The sequence below is a fragment of the Cebus imitator genome, unplaced genomic scaffold (assembly GCF_001604975.1).
Source record: "Cebus imitator isolate Cc_AM_T3 unplaced genomic scaffold, Cebus_imitator-1.0 Scaffold110, whole genome shotgun sequence".
Taxonomy (NCBI): Eukaryota; Metazoa; Chordata; class Mammalia; order Primates; family Cebidae; genus Cebus; species Cebus imitator.
In genome coordinates, this window is record NW_016107425.1 from 4,190,585 (window position 1) to 4,204,887 (window position 14,303).

A 14,303-nucleotide genomic window follows, 5' to 3' on the forward strand; every position below is an offset into this window, starting at 1 on the left:
CTTTTTTTTTTTTTTTTTTTTTTTTTGAGATGGGGTCTCACTTTGCCACCCAGGTTGGAGTGCAGTGGCATGATGTTGGCTTACTGCAACTTCTGCCTCTGAGGCTCAAGCAGTCCTCCCATCCCAACCTCCCAAGTAGCTAGGACCACAGGTGCACCCCACCATATCCAGTAAATTTTTTGTATTTTTAGTAGAGACAAGTGTCTTACCATGTTGCCCAGGCTGGTCTCGAACTCAAGCAATCTGCCCACCTCAGTCTCCCAAAATGCTGGGGTTATAGGCATGAGCCACTGTGCCCAGCCCATTTTGATTGGTTAAAACATTAGAAGTGCCACTCAATACTGTAATTGCAAAATAAGCTACATCCGCCTCCACCCCCACCTCAACTGTTCATTTAAAATCCTTTATATTTAGGCCATGCACGGTGGCTCATGCCTGTAATCTCAGCACTTTGGGAGGCCGAGGTGGGCATATCACTTGAGGTAAGGAGTTCCGGACTAGCCTGGCCAACATGGCAAAACCCTGTCTCTACTAAAAATATAAAACGTAGCCCAACATGGTGTTGCACCCCTGTCATCCCAGACATTGGAGAGGCTGAGGCAGGAGAATTTCTTAAACCCAGGAGGTGGAGGTTTCAGTGAGCCAAGATCTTGCCACTGCACTCCAGCCTGGGGGACAGAGCAAGACTCCATCTCAAATAAATAAATAAAATCCTTTACATTTAAGCCATTTGAGATGGTTATCTTTAATATGGCGAACATGATGACATCCCCAACTATATCCCCGGGCTGTTTTCCATTGCTCGTACTTCTCATCATTCATTCTAACCGCAAGGGCAGTTCTTAAGGCTCCTTTCTACCATAGGGCCTTGAAACAAACCATTTACTCTGAATAATCAATCTTTCCTTTCCTTCTTTTGCTAACTTAGCTCCCAGTCAGCTTTTAACTCTCAGCATAATTGTCACCTCCTCAAGGTAACACTGCATACTCACACACACCACTGGAAAGGCATCGAATATTTATTTGACCATTTTATTCACTGGATTATAAACTCAAGAGGACAATGGTCCCATCTGTTTTTACTCACCACTACATCCCTCAACATCTAGCACACTTATAAGAGATGCTCCATAAATATGGGTCAAATGAATAAGAGTGATCTAAAGATTTAAAGCCAAAGAAAATATATCAAAATGAACATACGTGTTTGCAAACAAGTATATATGTTTGCAATAACATATATATTTTATGTATTTCTAAAAGCCAAAGGAAGTAAACAAGGCAAGGGAAAAGTTGAATTTTAAAAATTAATTAAATTAATGGAGAGAAAATGATAATAAATTAAAATTCAGTGATAAAATTTCTTGTTAACAATTTTTTCTGTTCCCTAACTTTCAGATATTCCAACAGAAAGCTGAAAGTACTCTAAACATTAATATATATCTGACTGTTGAGAATTAAAATGTTATAATTTGAAATAAAAGAATTATCAAATTTCATAGCTTCAAAGCAATCTCTAATCTTTCTAATCTCTACAAGTCTTTTTTTTTTTACTATAAATCTAAGGATTTTTTAAAAATTCTGATTATAAATGTATCATTCAGCGTTCTATGTACTATACAATAATATATACAATTTCATCAATTCTAAGATGCATATTTTGACATCTCTGAGATCAATCACTCTAAGAAAGCATAGTATCTAGTTTAATTGGATTTTCTTTCCTTCCTCAATGATGGTATCTTTAGCCTGAATGAAATACCATATAGTATGTATGCTCCTCACCAAATTCATTTACCCCCCCCAAGGGTTAGAAAAACACATCAAATGAATATTACGCAAGAAACAACAAAATCAGAGACATTTTTATTACCAACATCATCAGGACTAAGTTGCTCCAGCTTGGAAAATTTTAAGTCAAATATCCCTCCCTAACCACACAATACCCTTAAACTCAATCTACCTGTTATAAAACCTTATCAAGGAATCAGATCCATAAGCCTTCCATTTTTCAGTCCTCTGCTATTTTCATTTCCACTCAAAGTTCTTTTCCACCCATTAACCCACTCTCTCTCTCATATCCAAATCTTTAGTTGTCTTCCCCTCATTCTTCTGTCACATGTGCCCTATCAATTCTACTTTCTGAAAGACATCTATCAGAAACTGTCCCAAACTGAACTCATCATCATCTCTCTCGATACTTGCTGCTTTTTCTGTGTTTAACATCTCAATGAATGGTATGACAATTCATTCAACTGACCTAGTCCAGAAATCCAGGAGTCACACTTCACTCTACCTTCTCTTTGAAATCCTCACATCAGTCACCAAACCCAGAAGAAAACCAGTGAGGAAAACAGAGGTTCTTGCTAATGTACAGCCTTTAGTTAAAACTTCTCTACACAACTGGACCACTTCCCCATCACAGCCTTATTCTTTGTCTAGACTTCCCAGAGGCCTGACCATACGTTTACCCAAGTTTAAACTACCTAGATCAATCCTTCTCAAATTGTCTGTCATAGGGTTTTGTAAAATACAATAAAATGAATTATTAGGTTGGTACAAAAGTAATTGCAGTTTGGGGCATTACATTAACAAAACTGCAATTACTTTTGCACCAACCTAATACTGGGCAAACAAATCTTTTTTCTAGGCAACTTATACAACCCACAGAGACAAATGGTCTTTTATAAAAGGCACATAAAAAATACTAGCACAATTTTATTATTACTTTATTCAAATGACCAAAAAATCAGTCAAATTGCTATGATATTTTCTAAATGCTCACTCTCAATTACTATAGTTATCTAGTTGAGGACCTGGTTAAGTAACAAAGGCATTTAACCAGACCATAGCTGGCCTTCTCACCTCTAATTTGTGTTTTCTTTGTTTCTATTAATTTGCTTATTATAATACTTTACCAAAAAGTACAACCTTGACCTAAGCAACCTCAACTGTTTTGTCAGAAAATTACTATGTTATTGGCTCACTTTTGTAGTCAGTCAACAGAGCCCAAATCAATTAACAGTTCTTTCTCTTTGCTTTATAATCCTCTCTCCCTAAGGACCAGCCGATCTACAGTTTCTCTTTAATTCTTTCGTCTCTAGTAGAAAACCTGGAAGCCTTTCTCTCTTGTTAAATAATTAGAATCCCCTTCTCTATCAATTCTGCCTTCTTAACACACAGAAAAGCAATAAAATTCCATAATTTAAGACAATTTCAAAATGCCTTTACAATCAGCAAAGTTCCATATAGAAACACTTCTCAATGGCTCTAATCCCGAACAGGAAATAAAGTTCAATTAGAATATAATGTCAACACAGCATATACCTGCTATGGAATAAGCCTTCAGATATGAAGATGATACTAAGTAACATTAAGGTCATAGTCACAGATTTACAAACCCAAGATTCATCTGGTAAAGAAAGCAATCTTCCATTAGTCATTTCTAATTTTATTTGAGCACTAATGGAAAGAAAACACTGATCTTAATGAAATCAATGATTAAATAAACAACTGTACTTACGTGTTAGGTGAAAGATGCCATCACAGGCACTAATATGAGATAAAAAAGCATTCCCCAGGCCCTGCCCATTGTGAGCTCCTTTCACAAGGCCAGCAATATCCACTACATTTAGAAAGGCAGGAATTTTGCTGAAAAACAAAAGAAGGCTTTATTATAAAACAGTATTAAGAACTTATCTATTAACCAAATGAATTCCCCAAACTTTTCACGTAAATTCTTTCCTTTCTAGAACAATGTCTACAATAATGATTTGATAGATGAATATCCATCACGACCCCCAAAAATTAGAAATGGCCTTTTAATGCTTTAGGACTTTCTTACCTAGGAATATGAGGGAGAAAACTAAAACAGAATAAACGTATTTATTGTGTCTCTGAAATCAAAGATCTTACTAATTTTACTATAAAGTTCTATTGCCACATGCACACACACTCAAAAGCTGTGAAGAATGTTTAGAGTATGCTGGGGTAATCATCATAAAATGAGCCAACTAACTTTGTGCCAGACACTAAAAGTATTTCACATGTATTATCTCACTTCAAAGTTCAAATCAACTAGATGAGTGTTATTTACTAAGCCCACTTTACAGATAAGAAAATTATGCCTTAGAGGAGTTAAGAAATCTATTGTATTCAGGATCACTCAGCCAGTAGTGACAAAACTGGGAATCAAATACAGGCTGTCTGGGTTTGCATTTGATCACCCATATGCTATATAGACAAAAAAATGCATGTAACATTGAGAACCAGTTATCAGCATAGCAAAGCTATTTGTTGATAACAGCAACCAAATTAAACTATATACAAAATAACCTTTGCTTTGCTTAATAAAGGCACATTTAACACAAATTAGAAACCAAGTTAGGAAAATCAGTCTGACATATAAAAATGGAGATTTTAGTACATGAATAAATAAAAGCTACTTTTAATGTCATATGACAAAGGTATATATAATGTAATTTTGTATCCTTTGTCAATTTTCAAGAGCACTCATTTTTCAGAATGTCAGTTTCACTACCTGATAAAATACAACATAAAAGTTCCACAAGACTCCCATATTATTGGTATGGAAAATGAGTCCTTTCAAAATATTCTATAAACAAGCATGGCAGATTGAAATTACTTGATTATTGTTACCACCAAATCCACTAAAATCATATAAATGTGATTAGTCTTTTGTTATTGGACATAGTGACTGCCTCCCCAGCATCCACTGCCCCTTCTCTTGTACCTATACTGATTTTCATTTAGCCATTCCTCCCCAACATAGCCCAGAGCTTTGGAGAAGCTTTATCTACCCCTAACTCGAGAAGTGGGATATGTAGCTCAGGCCTTCACTAAGTAGTTTAATCTCATTCCTAGGCAAAGTAAAAAAAAAATTCTAGGACCTTCACCTTGCTCTATTTGCCTCAAAGAACTTAAGAAGCCAGGCATGGTGGCATACATCTGTAGTCTCAAGTATTTGGGAGGCTGAGGCGTGAGGCAGGATGGGTTGAGCCCAGGAGTTCAAGTCCAGCCTGGGCAACATGGGGAGATTCCACCTCTTAAAAAACAAAGAGAAGGCCGGGTGCGGTGGCTCAAGTCTGTAATCACAGCACTTTGGGAGGCCGAGACGGGTGGATCACGAGGTCAAGAAATTGAGACCATCCTGGTCAACATGGTGAAACCCCGTCTCTACTAAAAATACAAAAAAATTAGCTGGGCATGGTGGTGTGTGCCTGTAATCCCAGCTACTCAGGAGGCTGAGGCAGGAGAATTGCCTGAACCCAGGAGGCGGAGGTTGCGGTGAGCCGAGATCGCGCCATTGCACTCCAGCCTGGGTAACATGAGTGAAACTCCGTCTCAAAAAAAACAAAAAAACAAACAAAAAAAAAAACAAAGAGAAATTAAAAGACTTAAGGAGAGGTTTACTGGAGGGGGTCTAGGAGGCTCTTTAATAGAACCTCATCAGTCTTCCAGGAGAACTAGAAGCAATCCCGTTTCACTCTGAACATGGATGAGAAAGTATATAGTTCCATCCTGCGACCACAAGGGGAAGATAACCTTATGATCAAGCTGATAAAGTAAGCTGAAGGGAGAAAGAAGCCAGGTTCTTGATGATATTGCTGAGCTAAACACTGCGCTACCTGTTACTCAGCTCTTTAAGTCATTGTGTTAAGTGCAACCAAATTCATCCTAAATGATATTTCTAACAACTAAAACCACCCATATGACAAATATGAGATTGAGATAGTTTGGATGTTCTGTCACCTCCAAACCTTATGTTGAAATGTGATCCCCAATGGTGGAGGTGGGGCCTGGTGGGAGGTGTTTGGGTCACAGGGGCGGATCCCTCATAAATGTCTTGGTGCCCTCCCCATAGTAATGAGTGAGTTATTGCTCTGTTAGTTCACCGGACAGCGGGTTGTTTAAAAGAGTCCGGTGCCTCTCTCCTCAATCTCTTGCTCCCCTTTTCTCCATGTGACACATCTACTCTTCTTTTCGTCTCCTGGCCATGAGATAAAGCTTCCTGAGACCTCGCCAGAATCCAAACTGATGCTGGTGCTGTGCATGTATGGCCTGCAGAGCCATGAGCCAAATAAATCTATGCTCTTTATAAATTACTCAGTCTTGGGTAATCCTTTATAGCAATGCAAAATGGACTAATGCAGAAGTACAGTAAGTAGCATGCATATGGGTAGAATGACACTAAATTTGAAGTGAGAAGCCTTGAGTTCTATTTCTGGTTGACATAACTATAAGTGTGACCATGAACAAATTATTTCATCTTTTTAGGCTTCAAGTTTCTTTTTATGAGGAAACTAGACAGGAAGATCTTCAGCTCTGAGATTTTATTTTCTATGAAAATGAGCTTCTCAATTCTGATTTGTGATTTATGGCTAGGATAAGGTTTAAACTAATATAATATCTCAAAAAATTAAAACTTGAGAATTAATTCCAACATTTCTGATGTATTACACCAAAGATTTCATGACTACTTGAACAAAATGCTTTCAGAATAAAACAATACTTTAAAACTCACGAGACTTAAATGATGTTAAAAATCTTTTTAATCACTATGCTATAATGAACACAGACTACCAAAAATATTTATAAATATTCTTCAATAGAAACAGGCTAGTGGGGCTGGGCGTGGCTTTGGCGGGCCAAGACAGGAGGATTACTTGAGCCAGGAGTTCAAACCAGCCTAAATGGCAAGACCCCAACTCTACAAAACATTTAAAAATTAGCCAGGCACAGTGGCATGTGCCTGCAGTCCCAGCTACTCAGGGGGCTGAGATAAGAGAATCATCTGACTATGTCCAGGGGTTTGAGGCTACAGTGAGCTATGATCACAGCACTGTACTCCAGCCTGGGCAACACAGCAAGATTCTGCCTTAAAAAACAAAAAACAAAGAAGGCCAGGTACAGTAGTTCACGCCTATAATCCCACCATTTTGGGAGGCTGATACTGGAGGAGTGCTTGAGGCCGAGAGTTCAAGACCACCCTGGTGCAACATAGCAAGACCCCATCTCTATTTTAAAAAGAAAAGAAAGGAAAAAAAAAAAACCAAAAAACTGAACAAACACATGATCCTACTTTAAATGCAAGAAAGCATATTATTGGAACAACTGAAAAAAATCTAACTAAAGTCTATGAACAAGATGGTAATATGGGATCAGTGTTAATCCCATAGTAAACCATCCTGATTTTGATGGTTTCCTATGGTTATGTGGGAGGGTGTCTTTGTATTTAGTAAATGCAAACTAAAGAATTAAAGTATAATATGGCATCATGTCTATAACTTATTCTCAAAGGTTCAAAGAATCTGGGTATACAAGGGTATATAAGCACTCATGTACTTTTGCAGCTTTTATATAAATTTAAAATCATTTAAAAATAAAAAGGTTTTAGAAAAGACAGTGAAATCAAGACACTGAAGTCAGGCTGAGGAGCCAATCTGAGGGATATAATTTGAGCATCAAATCAATGTTTGTGACAGATTAAAACCAATTAAATAACACTAATCTGAATAAATACATGAAGATGAGAAAGCTCTTCCTTCAGTACAATATTAACAAATGAAGGAGGAATAATAAAATTACAAAATCACCATGTAAGAATCCACATAGTAAAAATGAATTCATCAAAAAAAAAAAAAAATCAATGGATGCTACAACTAGTAAGTGAAAGTGGGAAAAGTGAATGAGTTCAGTACATAATTTGTAGTTAGAACTCGCAAAAATTGCTGATAGACTGGATATGGGTGAGGGGAGAGAAGAATCAAAGATAAATTGTGGGCACTGATTTAAGCAACTAAGGAAACGATAGTGATATTTATTGAGTTATGGCAGTCTTGAAGAAGAATTTGGTTCAAGAAGGTGAAATCAAGAGGTCATTTTGGACATGTCAAGTCTAAGGCTCCTATTCAGAAATCCAAGTGTCAATATTAAAAAGGCAGTTAGAGATACAAATCTGGAGTTCCGCCGAGTTCAGGACATGAGACAGGAACTTGGGATTTATCAGGACATTAAAAATAGTAAAAAGTGAAAAACAAACTAAATTTTCAATAAGCAAATGGTAAACTGTGCTACATTCATATAATACAACAGTAAATATATTAGAAATTATTATTTAAGTCTGTATTGTTTAATCCAGAAAGATATTAATAATATCTCAAGTAAAACAAGTATCCTATTTCTGTAAATAAGTGTGCACATAGTTGGGAAATTATGGAAGGATATATCCCCAAAGTATTTACAACTGTTACATCAAAGTAGAGCAAGTAGAGCTGGTTTTCACTCCTCTCATTATACATTTTCCTACTGTCTGAATTTCCTGCAACGAATTTAAACTATCTTTTTTCTTGATCAAACAGTTTTACCTATGTTTTCTAATTAAAGATATAATACATGCTTATTGTAAAAAATTCAAACATAGAGGAATATAAGAATAAAGTAAAAATCACCTAAAAATTCCACTAGCCAGAGATAATCATCAGTCTATGATCTTCATTTCATACATTTTTCTATGCATATAAACAAACATATAATTTTACATGAGTAAGATCACAAAATACAGACTAATTACTCCTCTACTTCACACTCCCCAGAAAAAAATAACTTTAATGTTAACAACTGAGTAGGCCCTTATACACCCTTCTCCATACTCTGCATTACTTTTATAATCACCCAAAACAATAATGTTACATTCATTTTGAAAGAAAAACTCTTCTACATGACTTTAAACATATCACAAACATATCTGCTCAGTCCACACAGAGCCACCAAGTAAAAAATAGCATTAAATATCTCTTACCTTGCTGGTTTGTGGTACTGGCAAAGAAAGTCAAACCTTTCATCTGGCACAGGTACTCTGCTCTCATTAGGATCAATAGTGCAGAATGGGAAGTTTTCTGCTGAAGCCTGACTGTTGGTTAATACATTGAAGAAAGTAGATTTCCTATAATGAACAAAAGCAATTTCAATGAATTCTTAAGTTAATACCAAGAAAAACTTATCTCACTCCAATTTCAATGCTCAAATAAGATCCATGAGAAATATAAAACCAATCTAGAAAGACAGGGTAAAAGGAAGAATACATTTTTTACTAACAGAAGTGAATGAAATTTACAACAGTAAAGTGGCAGCTCATGACTTATAATTAGGTTATGCCCCTATCACAGTCTATTTGAAACTTGAAAAGCATGTTCTCAAAGAATCTTTGTAATAGAGTTTCATGTCATACTACAAAATCTATTTTTTCCATAATATACCTGATCGTACCAGTATCACTTCATCTATAACTAACATAACCTTCTCTAACATGAAATGTAGAAGACATGTCTAGTTGAGTCAATGACTTTCCAAAAATTTTGAATTGGGAAAGAGATGCTAAATGTCTGATATCTGATAGGAAGTGGGAAGTAGGGACACAGAACTGCCTTCTAATCATTAGTATGAAAGGATTACTAGCAAGTCTAGAATTGTGAATTATGAAAGTCAAAATATAAATTTTATTCAAGGTATGACTTAAATCAAGAAAATATAATATCTATTAATATGAAATAAACTAGTCACTACTTTTCTTTTTTTTTTTTTTTTTGAGACGGAGTTTCGCTCTTGTTACCCAGGCTGGAGTGCAATGGCGCGATCTCGGCTCACCGCAACCTCCACCTCCTGAGTTCAGGCAATTCTCCTGCCTCAGCCTCCTGAGTAGCTGGGATTACAGGCACGCACCACCATGCCCAGCTGATTTTTTGTATTTTTAGTAGAGAAGGGGTTTCACCATGTTGACCAGGATGGTCTCGATCTCTTGACCTCATTATCCACCTGCCTCAGCCTCCCAAAGTGCTAAGATTACAGGCATGAGCCACCGCACCCAGCCGTCACTACTATTCTAATCATTTGACTGCTATCAAGTAATATGTGCTCAGATAAAGCCAATTCACATTAATATCAGCCATGTTTTTTAAAAAATGTGATAATACTTTATCATTCATGTTTTAAAAATATGAAAAAAGAAAATTTTTAAAATAAACAAATATGATAATACAACACCAAATATAATATAGAGTAAAATCCAAACAAAATATAAAACTCTTAGTGGCCATCTTTTAAGAATGCTAGGTGATCAATTTTTTGAAGACTGTTAAAGTGGTTACCATGTCCTTCCTATAAAAACTGTACTTTCAGAATAACCAATAGTTATGAAAAGAAAATTATTTTATAGACATATTCCAGCCAATAAATGAGAAAAGAATAAAAACATAGAATGGCACCATTTTTGCTACCCCTAACAAATTAATGGATCTAGGTAATAATTACCAATGATAGTACTGCAAAAGGAGGAAGAAAAAACAGTACCTCCTGAAAGAACCATATGCATCATCTGTCATCTTAATCTGATCAACACTTTACATGTTACTGCTAGTTTATAGGAAATATAGAGGACAGAAGAACATATTAAATGATACCACAGGGATAAAATCCAGACTCTTGTAAATCTAACAACCAGATTTCTTAACAGGTCATCTGGGGGCTGGAAATAAGCAGGAAACTTCTGCTTCTGGATGAGATGCAAAAGCTAACAGCAGACCAGCAATCCCACCCAGAACTAGAAAAGCCATCTAAAATGCAGGATACAGAAGTCATCTGTTTGAAGGGACTGGGATTCTGAAAACGAAAAAAAATTGGAAGAAGTGATTTGACCTCTATAGCCACTTTTACCCTGGGGACCTGTGCCTGTTCTGGGCAAAGGAAGGAGGCAAGGATCCAGACTTTATACCCATGGAAAGCTGATGCTGAAGGAGAAGGAAACCAGCAAAACATTTGGAGGAGACTTGGAGAACCTCAGGCATACCACCAGTTTCCCCACTCAGGGTCTTTTCCTCAAGGGAAAACTACAAAAGCCTACTCAAGTAATTGGTAACACAGACTGGCCCACTCTCCATACCCTCTTCCTCTCTCCATGAAAAAAATTAAAAATAAAGAGTGATAGTTAAGTTGCCAGAACAGTCCATGAATCCTTATTTATCAAATGCAATGAAAATACTGTCTACCTATAATGGAAATATTACAGAATAATGTTGTAATAAAAGTACTTAGGACAAAATTTGAATCTATTAATTTAAAAATTTATAGGACACTTGGGCCTAATATTATGAAGGCAAAATAAAATGCTAATGCATTTTTGCATACTGTAATTTAAAAATCACTCATTGCTATTACCACAGTCAATTGCAATTCTAAAAAGGCCATAAGTTGTTTATGGAGTTTTTTTCAAATTTATGGCTGTTACTATGTATAGTATATTATATTGTCTACCTGGACAAAAATACGTTTTGTGATTTTTTAAAGTGTATCCCTTAAAACATATTATATGGTAAAACATAGCAAAAGAAAGTTTCTTAGGCAGAAAATATTCTTACACACATTCTAACTAAACTTAGAAGACAAATGTCCATTTTCACAGACTGTCTCATTTTAGATGAATTTTAAATTTCACGAAATCCTAGTCATCTGTAGCTTCTCTCAGCTTTGTAGGTATAAAAAAGTAAAAAGAAATAAGGAAGAAAGAAAAAGAAAAATTTCTAAGGATCATATAGGCTTCGGTGGCAACTAAAGACATTTTGATCTATTCAAATCTATTAAGAAAAGGCTTGCAAAAGCAAAGAATTTGAAAGTTTTGGCCTATGCCTTAAGTGTTAAAGCCTGTAGGCTTTTTGTAAAATGACAACTTTTTAAACACACACACACACACACTCTTAGATCCCTTGAGGATAATATTAAAGCTTAAAAGTAGGAGAAAGATTCAAAGTTATAGGAATTTCTCTCATGCAAGAATGGGTATATATAACTTATTTCAGCAATGATAGCATTAAAAGAAAAAAAGAAAACAGTGACTAGACTAAACATGTGGCCCCTAGACTTAGGACCTAAATACTTTATTTTGGAAATTACTATATTACTCTATTAAGTAAATCTGGCTGAAAAGATGTTTTATGTAAAACTTTACACAAAACTGCAGCATGTAATGAGAAGTAGCGATACCAGTGGAAATTCCCACAGCATTCTGAATCAACCATTTATATATAACACCCATCCAAAACATGGGATAAGAAGTAGAAAGTCCTTTCAAAATGTTTTCAATTTAGATATAACTAAACTGTTAAAAGCATCTATCTGGTAAATACATAAGATGATAGAAATAAATACCAATGCATGTATACATGGGTGAGTATAATTACATATTTCCTAACTCAATCAGATAAGAAGGCCTAAAAACAGTAACACTATAGCAGCAATGATCACACCTAGAGAAATGTCTATTCTGAACAGATTTTCTGCAAAGAAGAGACACAAATGGCCAAAAAAATATGAAAAGATGCTCAACCACTAATCACTGGAGAAATGCAAATCAAAACCACAATGAGATATAACCTTACAATTATTAGGATGGCCACTATCAAAAAAACAAAACAGCAAGTATTGGCAAGAATTAGAACTCTGTGGACTGCTGGTATACATGCAAAGTGGTACAGACACTATGGAAAACAGTTTGAGGTTCCTCCAAAAAAATAAATAAATAAAAGTAGAATTACCATATGATCCAGCAATTACATTTCTGGTTATATATCCAAAAGAGGATCTCAAAGAGATATTTGCACACCAATGTTCATTGTGGCATTACTCATAATAGCCAAGAGGCAGAAGCAAATGTCCATCAACAGATGAATGGATAAAGAAAATGTTATCTACATACAATAGAATATTATTCGGCCCTTAAAAAGGACATTCTGTCACATGCTACAACATGAACAAACTTTAAGGACACTATGCTGAGTAAAATAAGCCCATCGCAAAAATACAAATAACTTATGATTCCACTTATATTCATATACTCATATATTCTACTTATACTCATATGAGATATCTGGAGTAGGCAAAATCACGGAAACAGAAAGTAGAATGGTGGTTTCCAGGGGCTGTGGGGAAAGAGAAATGAGAATTTGTTCAATGGGTACAGAGTTTCCCATATGCAAGACGAAAAAGTTCTAGAGACCTGTTATACAACAGTGAATATAGGTTAACACAATTGAACTGTACATTAAGAATGATTAAGATGGTAAATTTTATATTATTTTTTTTTTTTGAGACAGATTTTCACTCTGTCACCCGGCTGGAGTACAGTGGTGCCATCTCCACTCACTGCAACCTCAGCCTCCTGGGTTCAAGTAATTCTCTTGCCTCAGTCTCCAGAGTAGCTGGGACTACAGGTGTGTGCCAGGACAGCCAGCTAATTTTTTGTAGTTTCAGCAGAGACGGGGTTTTGCCATGTTGGCCTGGTTGGTTTTGAACTCCTGACCTCAAGTGTTCCTCCCGCCTCAGCCTCCCAAAGTGCCGGGATTACAGGCATGAGCCACTGTGCCTGGTCATATATTATGTGTTTATTAACATAATTTCTTTAAAAAGCATCAAACTCAAATGGATAAATACTATACAAAATACCTAACCAGTACTCTTCAAAAATAAATCCTTAAAGGTTATGAAAAATAAAACATTCAGAAACTATCGAAGATTGGAAGAGACAGGAGACATGAGGACTAAATGCAACATAGTATTTTACACTGGAAAAGAAAAAGGACATTAGTGGGAAAACTGGTGAAATCCACATAAAGTCTGTAGTTTAGTTAATAGTAAAAAAGTAAATACAGTTAACACTTGAACAACACTGGTTTAAAATGCATGTTCAAAGTGCATGTGTCCACTTATACATAGACTATTTTCAATAAAATTTACACTGAGTATGCCTGCCCCTCCTTCCTCTCTATCTTCTGCCTCTGCCACCTGAGACAGCAAGACCAAACCCTCGAACTCCTTCTCCTCCTCAGTCCACTCAACCCACTCAACATGAAGATGACAAAGACCTTTATGATGTTCCACTTCCACTTAGTGAATATTAACTACATTTTCTCTTCCTTATGATTTTCTTAATAACATTATTTTCTCTAGCTTAGTTCCTTGTAAGAACAGAGTATAGGATAATATAAATAAAAAATATAGCTTAATCAACTGTTTATGTTATTGGTAAGGCTTCCAGTCAATAGTAGGTTATTAGCAATTAAGTTTTGGGGCAATCAAAAATTACACACAAATGTTTGACTGGGACAGGGGTCAGCGCTCCTAATCCCTGTGTTGTTCAATGGTCAACTGTAATTTCTTTCTTTCTTCTTTTCTTTCTTTCTTTCTCTTTCTTTCCTTCCTTCCTTCCTTCCTTCCTTCCTTCCTTCCTTCCTTCC

At 35.8% G+C, this 14,303-nt stretch overlaps 1 protein-coding gene across 2 annotated transcripts in view; it reads right to left on the bottom strand.

Annotated features, from left to right (window-relative positions):
- OLA1 (Obg like ATPase 1) overlaps nucleotides 1–14,303 on the bottom strand; it is a 175,722-nt gene that overhangs the window by 146,764 nt on the left and 14,655 nt on the right. For both annotated transcript variants that reach the window (XM_017538244.2, XM_037741908.1), the window contains 2 exons: nucleotides 8,822–8,965; nucleotides 3,524–3,651 (listed from right to left, as the gene is read on the bottom strand). In XM_017538244.2, the coding sequence (XP_017393733.2) occupies nucleotides 3,524–3,651; nucleotides 8,822–8,965 (272 nt within the window). The remainder of the gene's footprint in view (nucleotides 1–3,523; nucleotides 3,652–8,821; nucleotides 8,966–14,303) is intronic.